The sequence below is a fragment of the Megascapheus bottae genome, chromosome 27 (assembly GCF_031878675.1).
Source record: "Megascapheus bottae isolate mThoBot1 chromosome 27, mThoBot2.hap1, whole genome shotgun sequence".
NCBI lineage: Eukaryota > Metazoa > Chordata > Mammalia > Rodentia > Geomyidae > Megascapheus > Megascapheus bottae.
The window spans coordinates 13,988,066-14,007,306 of NC_143535.1; the positions used below are offsets into that span (position 1 = coordinate 13,988,066).

Sequence of the window (19,241 nt, forward strand, 5' to 3'; positions counted from 1 at the left end):
AGTTCTCTGTGCCCCTGAACCTTCTTACAGAGTATCTATAAACAAGGCACCTCTTGGCCAAACTAGGATGCAGAGATTTGATTGGTACATTATAAAAACCGTGAATGCCTCAGACAGCAGCACTTCTGCCCCACAGCTGGACTACAGGTTAGTTGCCTGAGGTCTTATTTCCTTCTCACCTGCTCTACCCAGAGCCCGCTGACTGACCTGAATCCTCAGACAGGTATTACCACTTCCCTTCAAGCCCCATCCCTGAACTTGGCTCCTATCCCATTGACTTGAATGCCTACAAATCCCTTTTTCTCCCTTCAGGCTGGTAAATAGGATTGGAATGTTTTTGAAAGGAATTTTACCAGGAAGTTAAAAGCAAAACAAAATCCAAAAAAGGAAAAGCAAGTGAAAATGGATGTATATCCGGAGCACCGATTCTTCCTCCCAAGAACACAACAATCCAACACAGACTGCTGGCCTGCCCAGCCCAGCTCAGTCACCCAGCACCTGGTCACACCCCTTCAGCCTCTGAATTTAGAGTGGACTCCAGGTAAAGCTGCACGTTTAGGGGGCTAGCATCTACTTATGGGACCTGCTTTGGGACCCCTCTCCCTCCCAGAAGTACCTCCCTGTGACTCTGGTCATGCTCCTCCAACTTGGGGATTTTGTCTCCCTCCTCCCCTCCACCCTAATGGCTTTTAGTAGCTCAAACCCTAGAAGTTCTGCACTTTCATTCACCTCTCCATCTCTCTGCTCTGTTGTTTTGTCTGAAGATGATTCAATAGCCCACCATCACAGGCGTTCCTGCCTCTCGTTCAATTTAGCTACCTTATCTATTTTGAAGAAACCATCTGGTCTGGCGTGTAGGGCTAGGACTGTGGAAAGCAGGAGCTGTCTCTTCCATTTCAGTTTCCAGGATCAGCAGACCCAGAAACTCCCCCATTTCCCTGATTCTGCCTAACATGTGTGAGTACTCTTCATTCTCCCCTCAGAAATGAGGATACTTCTGAAGGGGTACCCTGCCCCCTTCCCAAGTGTCCCCCCCAAAAATAGTGCTCTCGAGAATGATTGACAGAACTCAAGTCTTGACAGCTTTATAGTATCCAGTTCCTTAAGCTCAAGGTAACATTGGGAGGAGGCACGCTCTTGTCCCATCTTGTCGAACCTCTCTTTTTTCATCCTCCTCCCCAGGCCTGTGTTGAACTCTAGGCCTTGGGGGTCTAGCATTGCCCTTTATTTTCTTTATGTTGTGCATCTGGGGAGAAGCATCTTCCTCCATGGCCCTGCCCCATGGCTACCGTGGTCCTCTGCAAAGATGCCTCTCACCTCCCCTCGCTTTCCTTGATCCACACTGGTGGGGAGAGCAGGAAGCAGGGCTGGTCCTTAGGTTAAAGGTCCTGGCGGTGAGAGGGGCTGGAGAGTCCCGGAGTCCAGTGGAGATACTCGCTTGCTCCCACAGGGTTTGCTTTGCTCTTGTTTTGGTTTGCTTTCATTTGTTAGAACAACCCAGCAGCAGAGTTTCCTGAAGCTCAGGGAATGTAGACCACAGGCCAGGTCTTATAAGAGGACGGGAGAGGTGGTCCTCAGGCTCTTCTGGCAGTCTTTAGGGACACAGTTCAGGAAGAATCTGGAGAAGTTGAAGGACGGTGGAGTTACCCCTTGCTCCCATCTTCCCTGCCAAACCCCAATCTTTCTATCTCCCTAGGATCCCCTCAGATAAAGACCATCATGTTAGCCAAGCACAGAGATACTCACTGCCAGCACTGGGTCTTGTGCCACTGAGCCGGCTTTGCTGAGAAGAGACCCCAGAGTCAGGGGGCCAAGGAGGCAGCCCCCTTCCCAGTCGCCGGGTTTGGTTGATTTCAGCATCCTCCAGCCAGTCTGGCCTCCACTCCCATAGGGGTAGGGAGAGACTCCGGGTCAGGAAGAGGTCATCCCGTGGGGAGGGAGGTGAGGAGGCATCTGTCAAGAAAGGAAGAGGTGTCAGAGGGGTTTTAATCTTTAGCAGAAAACTTAGGACCAACTTGGGTACACACACAACCCTAAATATAATCTAGCCCCAACTCAGCCCACCAGTCCCAGTGGCTATATCCTCCTGTTGTCCATGGGTTTCTTTACAGACACAAGCTTGGCTTATAATCTCCCAGCCCAACTCTGGCCTCTATTCCAAATGCTCCTGTTCCCTGGCATTCTCTCTCCATTATAGGTCTTTCTTTTCTGGACATCCTTGTCCTCTCATATGCTTGAAGCCTTATTGTTTTCCTGGTGGACAAAGTGTAGAGCCAGGGTAAGATGAATATGGGAGATCTGCAGGTCATGTGGGGAAAAGCAACCCAAAAGGGGCCAATGAGGCCTGATGTGGAGGGAATGGACACAGATATTCTTTAATCTCCCTTTACAGACAGGGTAAGTTAGGGTGCACAAAAGGAGCAAAGAGTCATATACATCACTGGATTAGGAAAAAAATGGAGAGACTGGGCCGGGAGTTTGGCCTAGTGGTTAAAGTGCTTGCCTAGCATGCATGAAGACCTGGGTTCGATTCCTCGGTACCTCATACATAGAAAAAAGCCGAAAGTGGTGCTGAGGCTCAAGTGGTAGAGCTCTAGCCTTGAGAAAGCCCAAGGACAGTGCTCAGGCCCTGAGCCCAAGCCCAGGACTGGCAAAAAAAAAAAACAAAAAATGGAGAGACTGAGGTGACCTTTCTTGGAGCCCATGTCTAGGTAGGAAGTAGAAGAATGGGCTGTCCAATAGATTGCTTCCCTGCTTTAGAATTGGACACTTTGTCCTTGTTCTATGGGTGATCCTGGGCAAGTTAATAAACTTACTTTATAGTTACCAGTTACCTGATCTGAAAAGGAGAGATAAAGAATAGTCCTCAGGAACCTGGAGTGTGGCCTAATGGTGGAGTGCTCATCTAGTTTGATTCCTCAGAACCACATACACAAAAGACAGAAATGGGGCTGTGGTTCAAGTGAGTGGTAGAGCGTTAGCCTTGAGAAAGCTCGAGGACAATGCCCAGGCCCTGAGTTCAAGTCCCAGGACTAGCAGAAAAATAATTAATAATTAATAATGATAATAATAATATTCCTCATAGCCAGGTGATGCAGACATGTAATCCTAGCTCCTCAGAGAGGCTGAGGGTCACGATTCAAAGCCAGGCCAAGCAGGAAAGCCCATAAGACTTTTATGTCCAAGTCATCACCAGAGAACTATATGGGTGTTTATGGAGCTGTGGCCATACTAAGAGTATCAAGGTCAGAAGAACGATGGAGTGGTTCCACATACCAGTAAAGACACAGTCTGTCTCCCTGGGCTCCAGCCCAAACCCAAAGCTGTCCACAGCCACTGCCAGGGCACGGGCAAAGTGGGTATCAGCAAGGAAGGAGCCATCAGAAGAGCTGACGAGACTGGCTCTGGCACTGGGAACGTTGTCTTCAGAGGCTGAGCCCCAGCCATTGGCCAGGGAGCCTTCACTGGGGGTGGGGGTGGGGCAGGGCCGAGGTGGGCACAACAAGCCCCCCACTTCGGACCCTACTCCCCCTCCAGTTCTGCCCATGTCTGCTAGCCCGGAAGCTGCTGGGATACTGATGTACCCATAGGTTGTGGGAGGTGATGGAGCCCTTGGCATTGGAGAGACACTGTTCCTAGGAAGAGGCAATTTTGGAGACAGTACAATGGTTAGGGCACAGTAGCTGAAACTGGTCAGATGAGGTAAGCACACATATTCCCTAGAGAGCTTTGACTATCCCGTATACCACTCACCTGGGTGTCTCCTCACCCTCACTGAGTTCCAGGCACAGTGCCACCTCCTCTGGGGTCAGCACACTGTCCTGATCCTCTCCCATGGACGACAGTGAAGAGCTGGACAGGCGGCTAGAAGCTGGGCTGGGACCAGACAGGGAAGAAGCCTGGAGGCTGGGAGGCCTGCAGGGGCTAATGATGGGGAGTGGGTCTGCTGGCAGTGGGTCAGAGGGGTGAGCTTGGGGCTCTACCAAGTGCCTGATTGGAGTAAGAAACGGATGGAAGGAAGATTCAGCGTTATTCTTTTTTTTTTTTCCTTCTACAAAACATTTTTTTATTGTAATTAGTAAAAGGGTTACATGATATTTGCCAGATAGAAGGTGCATTAATTCACATACATTGATACCCTTTCACATGTCTTGGTACCCATTACCCTCCCCCCCACACCCCCCTCAGCGTTATTCTTTCGATCCTTTTTGGCCCAGATTACATCCAATCCCAATGCACACTCCCCCTCCCCACCTACATATACCAGCCCTGCTTTCTGACCCAATGCCCTCTTACTGGGTCTGTGAACTCTGAGGGAGGATTCCTCGAGCAGAAATGGGTACTGGAGGGAGAGGGCGAGTCGCCAGCTCATTGGAGTTGCGGAGGAGCTGTGGTCCCAAGGCCCTCCAGGCAACTAGAGCTCGGGGTACAGCTCCTAAAGAGCAAAAGCCAGAGCCTGAGGAGGGTTCTCAGCCCGGACCCCATCCTGCCTGGCCCCCACAAGCCATGAGAAGGAACCTGGGCTGATGGGCTCTATGGCCTTCCCCGACCCCCACCCCACTTCCCCCTCTCACCTGGGCTTTCAGAAAGGTTCTTGGTTGTTTTGTTTCCCATCTCCCAGCCCCAAAGTTCTATGGGGTGGCTGCCCCTGAGCAGTGGGGAACTATTGGCTTGATGCAGCTCTGCAAAACATAGGGTTGGTGACTTGGAAAAAGCCAGGGTGTAGCTCTTTCAGACCTCAACTGAAGATGCTATCTTTACATTTGTTATTCATTTTAGCTCACCTTCATCCAGGCAGCCTTAGTGGACAGAGGAAAACTGGGCTTAAAATAAAAAGCTTTAGCTCTGTGACCTTAGGTAAGTCCATTAACCTTTCTGAGCTCATTTCTTTCCATAAAGTCATTTCAGATGATGCTTTTGAGAATAAAATAAAAAGAGATTGCCAAATTGGGCACTGATGACTTATGCCTATAATTCTAGCCACTCAGAAGGCTAGGATTTGAGGATCACAGTTTGAAACCAGCCTAGCAGGAAAGTGAATGCAACTAATCTCCAATTAACCACTAGAAACTCAGAAGTGGTACTATGGGAGGGCACTAATCTTGAGTGGAAATAGCTCAGGGACAGCGCCCAAGTCCTGAGTTCAAACAACAATAACAACAAAAACTGCCAAGTTCCTGGCACATAATAGTACTTCGTAAGTTACCTTTCCCTCCCTATCCTATATTTATTCTAATGTTTCTGATCTGGATTCCCTCATAGTGATGTACTCCTTGGGAATTTTGTCTCTGTAAAGATAATTATTTCTTTCTTAGCTAGAATCCATGGGTAATTTCTATTTCTCATGTTTGCAAATATCTCGTATAGATCTAGATAGCCATATCCTGAGAAACTTGAAGGTCTCTCACTTGAGCAGGTAGGCTGGACATACCATGCTGAATGAATAAGACAAAAATGAGGTGAGAGGGAGTTGGCTGTAAGGAAGAGGAACTTCAGAACAGGAAAATGTTTTGGTCTCACCCAGAAAGGCAAAACCTTGTTCAAAGATATTCAATAATGTTTGTTGAATAAATTAATGTGTGGCTAACATCAAAGATATGGATGTAAATGCAAAGTGAGAAAAGTCACCTGTAAGATAGCAACTATGCATGGCCCACATGGAGACAGCTCAGAGTAAATTTGGATCACAGAGACACCAAAGAAACAAAAAGGACACACACACACACGTGTGTGTGTGTGTGTGTGTGTGTGTGTGCATGTGTGTGACTTCTTGATGAGAAAGAACCAGATCTAAGTTTAACCAGAGAGAAAGAAGGTACAATAGAGAAGAGATTTTCTTAGGACTCGGGATCAGGAGACCCACAAGCAAAAGAGTAAAAAATAGCCTTCAAATTAGTGTGATGTGATAAGAAACCCAGTGAGGAAAGCGTTTCTAGCTACAAAACAGGAAAGACCTTCAGGTTCCCTGACCTATCCAGTCAATCTAACATTAAAAATATGAGAACACAATGATGCACAAAGGAATTCCAGAAAGTGATGTTATCTCATCTTAGTTGTGATAGCTTCACAGGTATATGCTTATGTTAGAAATGATCAGGTTTTACACTTTAAATATTTTCAGTTCAATGTATGTTAACTATAGTCCACAAAGTTGTTATTTGTATTTGTATGTAATGTATGTATGTATGTATGTATGTATGTATGTATGTGCATGTGCCAGTACTGGGGCTTGAACTCAGTGTCTGGACACTGTCCCTTAGCTTTTTGCTGAGGCTAGTACTTTACCACTTGAATCACAGCTTTACTGCTGGCTTTTTGGTGCTTAATTAGGGCAAAAATTGACTTTCCTGTTCAAGTTGGATTCAGCGATCTCAGATCTCAGCCTCCTTAGTGAGGGGGGTTACAGGGGAAAGCTGCCAGCACCCAGCTCTTTTTGTGTGGTTTTTGATAATTTTTTAAATTGTATTGCCAGGGTAATGTATAGAAGGGTTACAGTTACATTCATCAGAGAATAGGTGAATTACTTCTCAAACATTGATACCCATTTTTTGATAATTTTTTTAAAGTCTTTTGGCATTATTGGGGATGGAACTCAGAACATTGCGCTTGCTAGACAAGCACTCTACCACTTGTGGCTCCTTTTTATTTTTGCATGCTGGGAATTGAACTCAGGGCTTCAGACACACTGAGTATGAATTTTACTACTTGGCTATTTCCACAATCGCCTAAAGATACTAAAATCCACAATTACTCAAGTCCCTTAAATAAGATGGTATAGTATATTACCTGACCATATCTCCTGTGCCTCTTAAATCATCTCCACATTACTTAAAATGCCTAATAAAGCACTATATAGTTGTGGCAAAAAAGTCTGTCCATGCTCAGTACAGAGGCTATTTTTTCACCAGATATATTTCAACCCACAGATGGTTGCGTTTAGGAATGACTGTAGAGAGGGAAGGCCAGCTGTGCCCAATCCTCTCTGAGAAGTGAGCTGGGAGTTTGTGCCCAAGCAGACCTTTGTACAATGTATGAAGACCAGTCCCCATGAGCCTGAGGCTTCCTGCCAGCCACCACCTTCTCCTGGGCTATAGCATTATTTGTATACTGGTTAGTATGTCTATGGGACAAGGGCTGCCTGTGCCTGCTAGCTCAGCAAGTATAGCATACAGTGGTATTTATTAAATGTTTGCTGCTTGGAGTAACTGCAGAAACAGATCCCTGTACCATAAAGAAAAGCCAAGGTAAACACACTCCTAAGTGCTCCAGGGTGGGGAAAGGCCTTGTGTCTATGGGAAGAGGCACTGTGGAGCCATAGCTCATAACCAGTTCAATGCCAGCATGCCACATTCCCATCACATTTCTTACTCTTGGTTCTCCCCATCACTAGCTCCAGAGTCTCTTTTCTATTCTTACCCTGCTTCTTCTTGGCCTTCCAGGCCTCTGCAGGGGCCAAAGACAAGCGTGGAGAAGAGACTCCTCTACGGCTACAGAGGCTGTCTGAGCTGGGCCAGGGGCTGGAGGTCTTGGTCAACTGGGATGGAAGGGGCCTGGTAGCTGGAACTTGGGGGCTTGGCCGAGCTGGGGGCCTGGAGGGCAACTCTGCGATGAGGGAACCATAAAAAGTGCTTGTGTCTGGAAGCAAGGGCACACCGGGACTGCGGGGGTCCCAGGAAATCACTGCAAAAAAGAAAATGACAGAAGTTAGGGTGAGCATATCCCACCCTACATCCCATCCTTTGAGACCCTGCCCCAGGAGGCCTGCTCACGAGAGCGCCGGCAGTCCAGTGCATCTCGGGGATCCACTCCCAGCCGGCTGCTGAGGCTGCTGCTGCTGCTCAGGTCCCGAGAGCCAGAGGTAGAACGCCAGGTGTCTGCCAGCCAAGGAGAGTCACTGTGGTCCATCCTGAGGTAATGGGGTGAGGGTGGGAGCAAAGCAGGAAGAAATGGAAATGGGAACTTAATTGGCCAAAGGGTGGCTCAAGTTGAGGAGGTGGTAGTACTGGATTTATCCTTGCTACTACTTTTTGCCCTTCATAGATTCCTCAGATTCTCCGTCGTGGTTGATTTGTTGACTGAGTAGCCCTTTTACATTGGGATCAGGAGAAATCCAAATTGCTCAAAGCAGAAAGAGATTAAGGAAAGACAAAAAGAACAGATAAGCCAGAGGCTGTTGGCTTATGCTTATAATGCTAGTTACTGAGGAGGCAGGGATTTGAGAATCGCAGTTCAAAGCTAGCCTGGCTAGGAAAGTCCATCAGACTCTTAACTTGCTCTAATTAACCACCAAAAAGCTGAATGTAGAGGGATAGCTCAAGCACTAGAGGTCCAAGTCTTGAGTGAAAACACTAAGGAAGAGTGCCCTGGCTCTGAATTTAAGCCCCAGTATCAGTGAAAAAAAAAAAAAGAAAGAAAAGAAAAAAAAAAGGAACAGATGAGATGAACAGAGCCAAACAAACCTGGTTTAAAAATCCTTATCTACCACATCTTAGCCCAGTCTAGTAAATCTATTAGATGCTTTAAGCCCACATATTGCCTCTTCTATAAAATGTCAACAATAGCGCTTTCCCACAAGGCTAATGCTGTAAATCCAACTGAGGATGTGAGATCACTCAACTAGTACAACACGCATTTATTGCATGGATGTTGACTTCCAGCTGCCTTTTAAGAACAGGGAGCTGATCGAGACACTTCTTTGCCCGGAGCCTTCAATGATTCATTCCCTCATGACCAAGGTAAGGGCTAGTCTGGCTTCTAGCTTTGCAACTGTATCTCTTGTTCAGACCCATTTCATAGCTTATGCTCCCATGCAACCCCAATAGCAGGCTATTTCTGTTGGCATTGCTGCTCTTCCCCTTCCAATAGTCAAGAGTAGATGTGGAATCTTTCACTTGTTTCTCCACCTGACCTCTTCCATGTATTTCCTATCTGCTTTTGTGTTGCCCACACTAGATTGCTCCCATGCCTTTCTCTGCCTCCATAGCTAGTTCTTGACAGATGGAGAATAGTGTAATAGATCAGATAATCAGAATGGAATTTCCCTCAAGGACAAAGGAGAGAGTCCCAGAGGAGTGGAGCAGATAAAGGACAGGAGGTGGCTAGACAATAAAAAGCATTGAGCACAGAAAAACTCAGGACCACAATGCCAGCCAGCCAGCTTGGAACCCAGCTTTGGGTAGAGAATCCTAAAGCAAGCTGGCAGCCCAGAGCCTAGCTAGAACTTCCATCTAGTAAGGAGCTCAATATACTTTTATCAAATAACGTAGACCTGCACTATGAAAAGTGCCCTAGGAAAGCTAACCAGATGATGAGCTGAGAAGATGAGAAGAGCAATGAAATGGATGCTCGGTAGAAAACAACATTTTTTTTTTTTTTTTTTAAGTTTCTTTCCTAGAATTTCACAACCACAGACTTGCTCTGTCAGCCAAGCAGTAAGAACAGGCTGGCTCTGGTTTTGAACAGTAAGAACCTGAATCTGGACGCCCTCTGCTGGAAGTAGGGTGGATCACATGCAAGGGTGTAATTCACACAATGCACTAGGTAGACACTGGCAATGTGGGGAAAAGTCAATATTAGAAGTGGCTACCTGTGTCAGTTACTATTCACTTTGCATTGTGACCCCCCCCCAGGACAGCACACTGTCTGTTAAAGCAGGGATAGGGGTTTGGAAAGCCAGCTACTAGCTTTCTAATCCTTTGGCAGTCACTTAAATTTTATGACTTTTAGTTTGTTCTGCCATCAAGCGTTGTACAACATTAGTGAAAGGGAAATTCGCTGTCACTCAAAAGTCTAGGACAAAGCTGGGCAAGGTAGCTCACGCCTATAATCCTAGCTACTCAGGAGGCTGAGATCTGAGGATCAAGGTTCAAGGACAGCCTGGGCACAAAAGGACCTGAGACTCTTTTTTTTTTTTTTTTTTTTTTTTTTTGCCAGTCGTGGGCTTGAGCACTGTCCTTGGACTTTCTCAAGGCTAGAGGTCTACCACTTGAGCCTCAGCACCACTTCCGGCTTTTTTCTATGTATGTGGTACCGAGGAATCGAACCCGGGTCTTCATGCATGCTAGGCAAGCACTTTAACCACTAGGCCAAACTCCCAGCCCCGGACCTGAGACTCTTATCTCCAATTAACCTCTAGAAAATGGGAAGTGGCTCAAGGGGTAGGGTGGTAGCCTTGAGCTGAAGATCTCAGGGACAGCACCTGGGCCCAGAGTTCAAGCCCCATGACCCCCGCTCCCATAGTCGGTTACTAAGATTTCAAAGTGCCTGGGAGTAGACTAGTTTAGAACTTCATCCAGTTCCCTGTCCCATGTCTCAACCCCCACCGCCCTGTGCCCATATCTTTTTTGCCTCTTACCTGTGTTTTAGGATGGCGTCTTCACTGGTATATCTGTACATACCTTGGAAAAAGTAGGAGAAAGGCTAAATGCAGAGGCTCCATTTCCCTGTCAGAGATCTAACCCACTTTGTAATAATCTAGCTGAACCCAGGGGAGACCTGGAACACCAGAGAGGTCCTCTCACTTACCTGGGCCCAGGTGCATCCCAGCTCTGCGCCGGCGGTAGATGCACACAGCAGTGCCCAGCAGCAAGAGCCAGAGCAGCACAGCCCCACTGGCAATGACCTCTGGCCGTCTCAAGGTGGCCTTCAGCCACTCCAGGGTCCACGGACCTTCATCACTGGATTCTCGGACCGATTGCTCCATGGCCTGCTCTGTATGGGATGTGGAGCTCAGTGGAAAGGCAGGCAGAGCATTAGACAGAGAAGAGGAAGGAGCTAGAAGTGTGAGACTAGGAGAGAGGAGGGTGGTATGGGAGTCGAAGGGTAGGGATGAGCATGTAGATATGTTTCTCACCCAAAATGAGACAGACAGGGCTACTGGGCTCTCCGGCTCCAGCTCTTGTGACTGCAGCCACTTGCACACAGTAGGAGCCTGACATTCGGGTGGCAATCTCCAGCTCGGTCTGCTGCTGTCCCACTATGGTCCAGTTGGCTGGATGTAAAGAGGTATTGCCCAGGCTCCAGACCTGGACAGGAGCAAAGATGATCCGCTGCCTCTAGACACCATCTCAGGAGCATTAACCCTTCATCTACAGATCAGACTCTGGGCATGGAGGCATTCTGCCCTGGCATTCAATTGGGGATTCTCTTCCCTGACCCTTCCTTCTTCTACTAGATTTCTCTCTAGATTGACTTCTGTCTAGCAATCTGCTAAAATATACCTGGACACAGTGGTTCTCAAGCCTCTTCTGGAGACTTCATAAGGTAGAGGTGGCCAAACACATACTTTAGTTTCTGATTCTGGGAACCTAGGGAAAAGACCTGAGAATCTTCATTTCCAACAAGTTTCCCAGGTGACACTAATATAGCTGGTTCTGTTTCTTTTGTCTGTGGTGTTTTTTTTCAGGTATAAAGAGGGTTGATTAATAACCCAGGGCAGATTCATAAGATGGTAGCGTCTGTAAATTGCTTGGCAGAATCTGGCTGATGCTAGGTCCTTCCTTGGCACAACAAGACATGAGCTTCCTTTGCTTTTTAGCACAGATAATGTTTCTTGGTGGGCACAGCAAGGGGTGTGTGGAACAATAGATTTGCTGCCCACCAGGAAAGGCTTGTCAGCAAACAATTTTCACGATACCTGGTAGCCACGGATGATGCCATTATGATTTTCAGCAGGTGGTGGGGCCCAGCTCACAAGGACACTGTTGTTGCCAGGTTTTAGAGTCACCTCCTGGGGTGGGGCACTGGGCACTGGAGGGAAGGAAAAGAGACTGTGAGGGATTCTAAAGAAGACTGTTCTCTAAGCTAGACAGCTGGAATCCTATTGAGTTAGGGTCCCACTGAGGATAATAGTAGCTTCTAGCTCTGCTTGCCTGGTCAGGATAGAAGGGAATCCATGAATGAGAATTTCCAGGCCTGGAGTGTGGCGTAGTGGTAGAGTGCTTGCCTAGCATGTACAAAGCCCAGGGTTTGATTCCTTGGTACCACATACACAGAAAAGGCCACAAGTGGTGCTATGGCTCAAATGGTAGAGTGCTCGACTTGAAAAAGCTCAAGGATAGTGTCCAGGCCTTGAATTCAAGCCCCAGGATTGGCAAAAAAAAAAAGGGGGGGAATTTCCATCTCCCCAAACTGGAATGAAACAGTCTAGGGGGTCCCTTGTCAAAGGAGCCTGGTTGCTGATGGCTCACATCTGTAACACTAGCTAATTAGGAAGCTAGATTTGAAGATCTCAGTTCAAAGCTAGCCTGGGGCAGACAACTCTGTGAGATTCTCTGATTAACCAGCAAAATGGAAGTGTGGCTCAAGTGGTAGTCATGCTTTGAGAGAGGGGAAAAAACCCTAACCAAAAGTGAGAGTTCAAGACCTAGTAATGGTACCAAGAAGGAAAAAAAAAAAAAGGTAGAATCTGGGATATATTGATGTGTCTGAGGAGGGTCTGTCACTCACCTTGTTCTGGCAGCCTGAGGAGCAGTACATTGCTGTCAGGACCTTGAGCTCTACCAGAGGATGGTCTCACTTTGAACTCATAGTCTTGGCCCCAGAGGAGACCTCCAAGCTCTGCACTCTGCCGGCCATTCAGCAGGGCCTCTGCCCATGGAGCTCCCTGGCCCTCCCCGGCTGTCTGGGCCCTGAATAAGGCTGTATAGGACTGAGCAGGGGCTGCAGGGCCACTCACCTGGGAAGGAGTCAGAGGAAGGGGAATGGATCCGGAAGCTCATGCCAGTCATTTTTGGAGCTCTGTATTGGCTCTCACCCTTCCATCCCAAGTCTCACCTTCCAGCTAAGCCACACAGATGGTCCAGGCTTGGGGTTTTTCACAGGATCTGGGTTTAGCAGGGTGACATTTTCTAACTGGATCCGCACAGCTAGGAGCTCCAGAGGCTCCCTGTGGTCCTTGGACTCTGTAGGGGAGCAGAGGACTGGAATGAGACCCACAGCCCCAGAGTAAGAGGATGGAGGGATCCACACTCTCAGAGCACTCCTGTTTCTATTCCAGCATGGGTAAGTTTCTTTAGGGAGTCTTCCCGATTGGATCCTGGTCTCAGACTGAGCCCCATGTACACCCATTCTAGACCATGCATACCTAATTAGAGTTTCCCACCTAGTTTAGACTTTACTTGACCCTCCCTCCATACTTACCCTGGACAGATAGCCTGGCGGACTGGCTTTCCTGTTGTCCTGCATTGTTGGAAGCTATACACATATAGCTCCCTGCATCACTCTTCTTTGCTCTTGTCACCAACAGGCTACCCTTGGACACCTGTTGGGGTGAGGTACATGGTGAAGTCTTCAATGGAAGGAAGGGCTCAGAGGCTGGAGGGTCATTTGTAGCCTCCTTGCTTTTCCTTGCTCCAATCTCCTGGGGACCATGGGGCAGGTCAGTCCCTCGGAGTGTACCCAGATGTGCCAAGGACAGGATGAAATGTGGGGAATGGGGGCTTCACTCACATTGTGCCTTCCTGGCTGGAGGACCAGGGGTTTTCCATCCTTCCACCAGGAGACTGTGGGTTCTGGGTAGCCCCGGGGTGGCTCACACTCCAGAATCACCTGCTCGCCCACCATCACCACTGTATCTTGAGGCTGGCTCTGGAAGTTCTTTGAGAGGACTGTGGGGAGGATGGTGAGTAGGTAGGGAGTGGTGCCCAGAGTTCTGCCTTGGCATTTCCTGCCACATTCACCACATCCCACTTTGCCCACTTCCCAGGCCTCCCAGGTAGTGCTGGTCTCACCCTGCTCTCCCTCCCAGTTCCCAATCCAGGCCTCCCCTAACAACAGGTGTCTCGGCTTCAGTTTGCCCTACCCTGGGCCTTCCCTCCTAGGCCTTACCAGCCACAGACAGCCGAGCACCTCTGCTGACTGCTGTCCCCAACGGGTTGCTGGCCTCACATGTATAGACACCCAGAACTGCTGACAGGGCCTGGTCATCGTGGGCCTGTCCCTGGACAGGAGGCTTCAGTAACATAAGGGTCCCATCAGGCTGGAGGTGGTGGTGATCTGGAGGCTCCATGCTCAGGGGGTGCCCATTCAGTAACCAGCGGATAGTGGGAGGCGGCTGTCCTGATGCTTGGCAGTTCAGCATGATGGGGCCAGGACCCTGGATCAGCTTGTCCTGGGGATGAACTAGGATCTGGGGTGGGAAATCCTGAGCCAGGCCTCCTGGAGGGAAAAGGAGACAGAAGCTGGTCTGAGCAACACAAAGCCCCCAAGTCACGGCCCCGTGCCTCCTCTATCCTTAGTGGGCAAGTGTGTCTTATGGCTTGTACTGTTCTGCTGAAGGCTGATTTCTAAATAACAAGCTAGCTGGGAAGGGAGAAGCTGCATGTTATAGCATGAAGACCAGGGCTTGCATAGCTATTACAACGCGCGCACGCGCGCGCGCACACACACACACACACCACCACCACCACCACCACCACCATCAACAATAACAACACAACCTCTAGTAGCTCCACTTCAGAAGGGAAGCAAAAGGAGCCTCACTTACCCATGATGAACAGAAGCCAGAGAGGTAGAAGCCCCCTGCTCCTAAGGAGGCCCACACCTCCAGAGCCCATGGCAGCTCCCGGCCTCTGTCTCAGTCCCAGGCACTTTGTCCAGCTACTCTGAGCTCACAGCAGCAAGGAAAGGAGGGGTGGGGTGGAGTGGTGGTAGTTGTTTGTGACTGAGACTCTGTCCCAGTAGGGAAGCGGCTTTGAGGAAATGGATGCTTCCTGCCTGGCCCTCAATGCCTTGGAGAAAAGGGAGGAGACCAGAGGTGAGAAATTCTCTGACCTCTACCCTTTTAGCCATAACCCCCATTGAATGGTTTGTTCCCTGCCTAGTTCCAGATTTCTTTTTCTTTCTGTTTTTAAGCAGGCAGGCTAAGTCTTGCTATGTGGACAGTTCTAGCTTGAAACTGACTAAATAGTCCAGGTTGGTTGGTCTTGAACTCATGATCCTCTTACTTCTGCCTCTGTGTACTGCCATTATAGGCATGCATTACTATAAGGGGCTAGTCTGGGACTACCTTTTCCTTCCTTCTTTCCTCCTTTCCTCCTTCCTTTCGTTTGTCTTGTTTTGTGTGCTAATACTAGGGCTTAATCTCAGTCTCACACTCTCTCTTGGCTTCTGACACCCTACCTCTTGAACCACTCCTTCTGTTCCAGTATTTCTCTGGTTTGAAATAAAAGTCTCATGGATTTGTCTGCCCAGACTTCAAACCACGATTCTCAGATTTCAGCCTCCTGAGTAGTAAGGATTAAAAGGATTAGAGCTATCAGTTTGGGGTTTCTTAAAGGGAAGGTTCATATGGACTGTAAGTCTGTCTTCTTAACTTTTCACTCCTAAAACTCTATTGAAAGCTTCTCCTTGAATCTCAGTCCTTATTGTTTTGCCTCCAGGTGGTTAGCTACCTGTTAGAGATTCTGAGGCTGGGGAGGCTCAGCAACAATCAGCTGAGTATGGAGGACAGTAGGGTTGCGTGCTGAGGATGCTAAGTGGAAAATTGCTGGCGTGGACCAATCATTGATCTTGTTCACTAGGGACAGATGAGGCTGGGGGTGGGGAAGGCAAAAGGTGGGAATGACTCAGACCCTTAGGGACAAAACTGGGAGATCCCCACTGTGTGTCTGTATTCAGCTCAGAAACAGGGAAATAAGTTTTGGGGAGACTTTGGGCAGAGTCTTTAACCCTAGAAATCACTTTCCTTATCTGTAAAATGGGAATGCTAAAGTGAATTCCACTTTCAAAGGCTATAATAGTCATGAAATGAGATAAAACATAAAAGGACTTAGTATAGACAGTGCTTGATGCATTGTAAGTGAAAGATTGGCCTGTTCTAATTGTCTATTTTTATATGTATGTATCCCTTCTTGGGAAATTATTCATTATCCTCCTTGGAGATGTTTTTCAGCTTCTGGGAAAGAGTGAAGGACATTTCCAGTCCTGAGACCTCATGTCTGTGGTGGACAGGCTCTGTAGCTTCTCAGCCTGCCATGCCAGCCCCTCCCCATAATCTGGAGAGGCTGCTCTCTTACTCACAAAGCTTAGTCCTTGTTTATAGGTCTCTTCCTTCTAAATCTGGAATCTCAGCCATTTCCTGAAGCTGTTCACAGAAGGCCAAGGCCAAGCTCTGGGGCTCAGCGGAAGAGTGTCCAGCCTTTGTTCTCAATTGTTCTGGCCTGTTTCTCCACTGGGCCCCTAACCTCACTGACCCCCTCCTTTCCTCCCCCTCCCAGCTGGGTTGAGGTCCAGCCACAGTTCTAATAGCCTCTCATGTGGGAGGCCTCCTTCATTCTTCCTCCCTTTTCCCCTTGAACTGAGACCAAGACCCATTAGGACAGAATCACATCATGATCTGTACAAAATGGGAAGTTTTATGGGATAAAGAATAGATGGAGTGACAGAATTGGAAGGGTAGGATTTGGGATCAGAAAATAGAATATAGGATTTTGGCAGTGGATGTGCAGCTGGGTGTGCTGATACAAACCTGTAATCCAGATGGAAAATTTTTAGGGGGATAGTAAGACCTGAGATCAGCCTGGGGTACACAGAGAGACCCTGTTTCAAAAAAAAATACACAACGGCCAAGCACTGGTGGCTCTGATGATAATTTTATACCTCATACCTGTAATCCTAGCTACTCAGGAGGCTGAGATCTGAGGATCCCAGTTTAAAGCCAGCCCAGGCAGAAAAGCCCAATGAGACTCTTATCTCCAATTAACTACCAAAATGCCATGAGTGGAGCTGCAGTTCAGGTGGCAGAATGAAAAAAAACTTTGAGGAAAAAACTAAGGGACAGTGCCCAGGCCCTAAGGTTGAGTCTTAGTATTGGTACTACTATATATGAATATATATGTGCCATATATACATATATATATATATACGACCAAGTTCATGACCAGTATAGATCCATGTGTGGGCCACAAATTAGAGAAGTAATTAAAGGGAAAAATCTGTGGGGTCAGAATGAAGAGGACATTATTTGTTTGGATACTGAGGTCAGTCAAGGAAGAGACAGGAAAGGATGTTATGGGGCAAATAGATTTACTGTACCTACCCAGCCAATTTGGGATTTCCCAAGTGCAGAAGCTCCAAGAGTCGCCGGACTCTTTTGGACATTATTATAAGAAGTCCTTCTTTGGTTTTTTCTGTTTCTATATTGTTCTTGGGAAGATTATTGACTTTTCTGATATTACTGTGATGTTGATTTACTTTTACATCTCTATAATACAGAATGATGGTTAATCTTCCCTCAAGGGAGAAGAGGCTAGTCCTGAAAGAACTGTCCTTCGTAATGGACAGCTAAATCGTGAAGAAGAGGTGCCCACAATACTTTTATGAATGCAGCCCTAGAGTCTACATCAGCTAACGGATAGACCTTACCCCCCAGCCTCATGCCCCATGCCTGGAGTTAGTTTTGGAACACCCTGTCCCCAGTAACGAACTTAGAAGATCCAAGTACTAAGAACTGAAGGCGACTGGACGGGGCAACCATTCTGACAGGTTTCCGTGTGACTTTAGGACTCTTCACCCAAACAGCCAGGGAACCGCTGAAGAGCATGATGGCCAATGGGACTTTCCAACAAAGGGCTTCTGGATGGTTCCTAGAGGTCCCAGTACTCATTTCCAGCAACCTGGTTCAACAGTACTCTGATTGTCTCATTTCCACAAAGTAAGGAAAAGCCAAAAGTATGAGTCACTGGTGATGATGTAGATGGATGAGCTCTGCGTTATTTCAAGCCCAGTGGCCAGTCGAAACACTGCCTTTTGCAACCCTAGTTTCTGGTGTTCTCTTTAGTTGTTTGTAAGAGGGAGGAAAGAGGAGAAGGACCAGACACTCTTTGGCACGATCTTTACAGGAAATTTCTCTTCACCTCTGACTCCTGGCTTCTCTGACTTCCTGCAGCTCCTGTTGGTTAAGCTGGCAGGGTGAAAAGGATGAATTCTTGTGGGATTTGAAATAGATTGAGTTGAGATCATCCTTTCCTCCTGCTCCTCCTCCTCCTCCTCCTATTCCTCCTTCTCCTCTTCTCCTCTTTCTCCTCCTTCAGCAGTAGTAGGGATTAAACTCAGGGCCTTGTGTCTCTACTACTTGAAACATACTCTCCCAGACCTTATTTTCCCCCTTCCATTTTTAAGTGTGTCTTGGCTATTTGGGAGTCTTTTACTTGTTAAGTTTCTTGAAAAGTGTGCAACTTTTTAAAAAAATAATTGAATATATAAGAAGAATACAACATAGTCTTATTCATGAATAGCTCTTTACTTAGTTTTTTCATTGCCTTTCATTTTTTTTTAATTTTTCTCTATATAGATCCTTGAGTGTGTTTTTAAAGCTAATGTGTTACATTTTGCATTGAAAATGAGTTCAAAGTTAGTTGCAATAATTCCCACTATCTCTTTAAGCTTATCCCTTGGGAAGTTCGTTTTCTCTCTCATGAAGAAGAAAATGGATTCATCAACACCTTGAGGATGAACTGGCTTTGTGAACTGCTTTGGTAGAAGTCATGTTGTAGAATTCCTAACACTGTCTTAGGAGAGCTGGAAACTTTACTATACCCCTTGAGTGACTACTCTTACATCCCCCCTGGGAAGAAGCTTGTTTCAGCCATGGGGAGCAGAGATAAACTACTATAGCTGAGAATTCTGAAGCCTCTTGGCCAACAGCCAGCATCAGCCACCTGACATATGAATGAGGCCATTTTGGGCATCTAGCTCCAAATCAAGCTTTTAGATGATGCAGTCACACATGACCTCAGGCAGTGGCAGTAAATAAACTGCCTGTTTTGAAACGAGCCTAAATCACTGTTACTAAGAACTATAAGAATAAAGTATTTTAGCTTTAAGTGGCTCAGTTTTGGGGTGGTTTGTTACAGGGCAATAGAGAACTAAGATATCCTGATAGTGTGTCTACATAATTTGCCATTTGCTACACAGAAAATCACATAGTTTGAGCAGAATGGAAGTTAGGGTTTTGTTCCCAATCTTTTTTTGGGGGGATGGGGGGAGAGGTTGTATTAAGGCTTGAACTCAAGGCCTTGACCTCACTTCGATTTTTACTTTTTTTTTTTTTTGCCAGTCTGGGGCATGAACTCAGGGCCTGAGCACTGTCCTCGGGCTTTCTCAAGGCTAGCACTCCACCACTTGAGGCACAGCACCACTTCTGTCATTTTCTGTGTATGTGGTACCTAGGAATTGAACCCAGGGCTTCATGCATGGTAGGCAAGCACTTTACCACTAGGCCACGTTCCCAGCCCCTCATC

At 47.3% G+C, this 19,241-nt stretch overlaps 1 protein-coding gene across 1 annotated transcript; it reads right to left on the reverse strand.

Annotated features, from left to right (window-relative positions):
- Positions 1–1,069: 1,069 nt before the first annotated feature.
- Robo4 (roundabout guidance receptor 4) lies at positions 1,070–14,706 on the reverse strand. Its single transcript, XM_090319643.1, has 18 exons — positions 14,486–14,706; positions 13,828–14,157; positions 13,450–13,607; positions 13,141–13,261; positions 12,775–12,902; positions 12,448–12,676; positions 11,636–11,748; positions 10,853–11,024; positions 10,525–10,710; positions 10,355–10,397; positions 7,770–7,906; positions 7,417–7,680; positions 4,575–4,682; positions 4,297–4,435; positions 3,754–3,990; positions 3,277–3,635; positions 1,747–1,953; positions 1,070–1,618 (listed from the first exon to the last, which is right to left on the reverse strand). The coding sequence occupies exons 1-18, from the start codon at positions 14,553–14,555 to the stop codon at positions 1,608–1,610; spliced, it is 3,012 nt and encodes a 1,003-aa protein (XP_090175769.1). The 5' UTR covers positions 14,556–14,706; the 3' UTR covers positions 1,070–1,607.
- Positions 14,707–19,241: the final 4,535 nt, after the last annotated feature.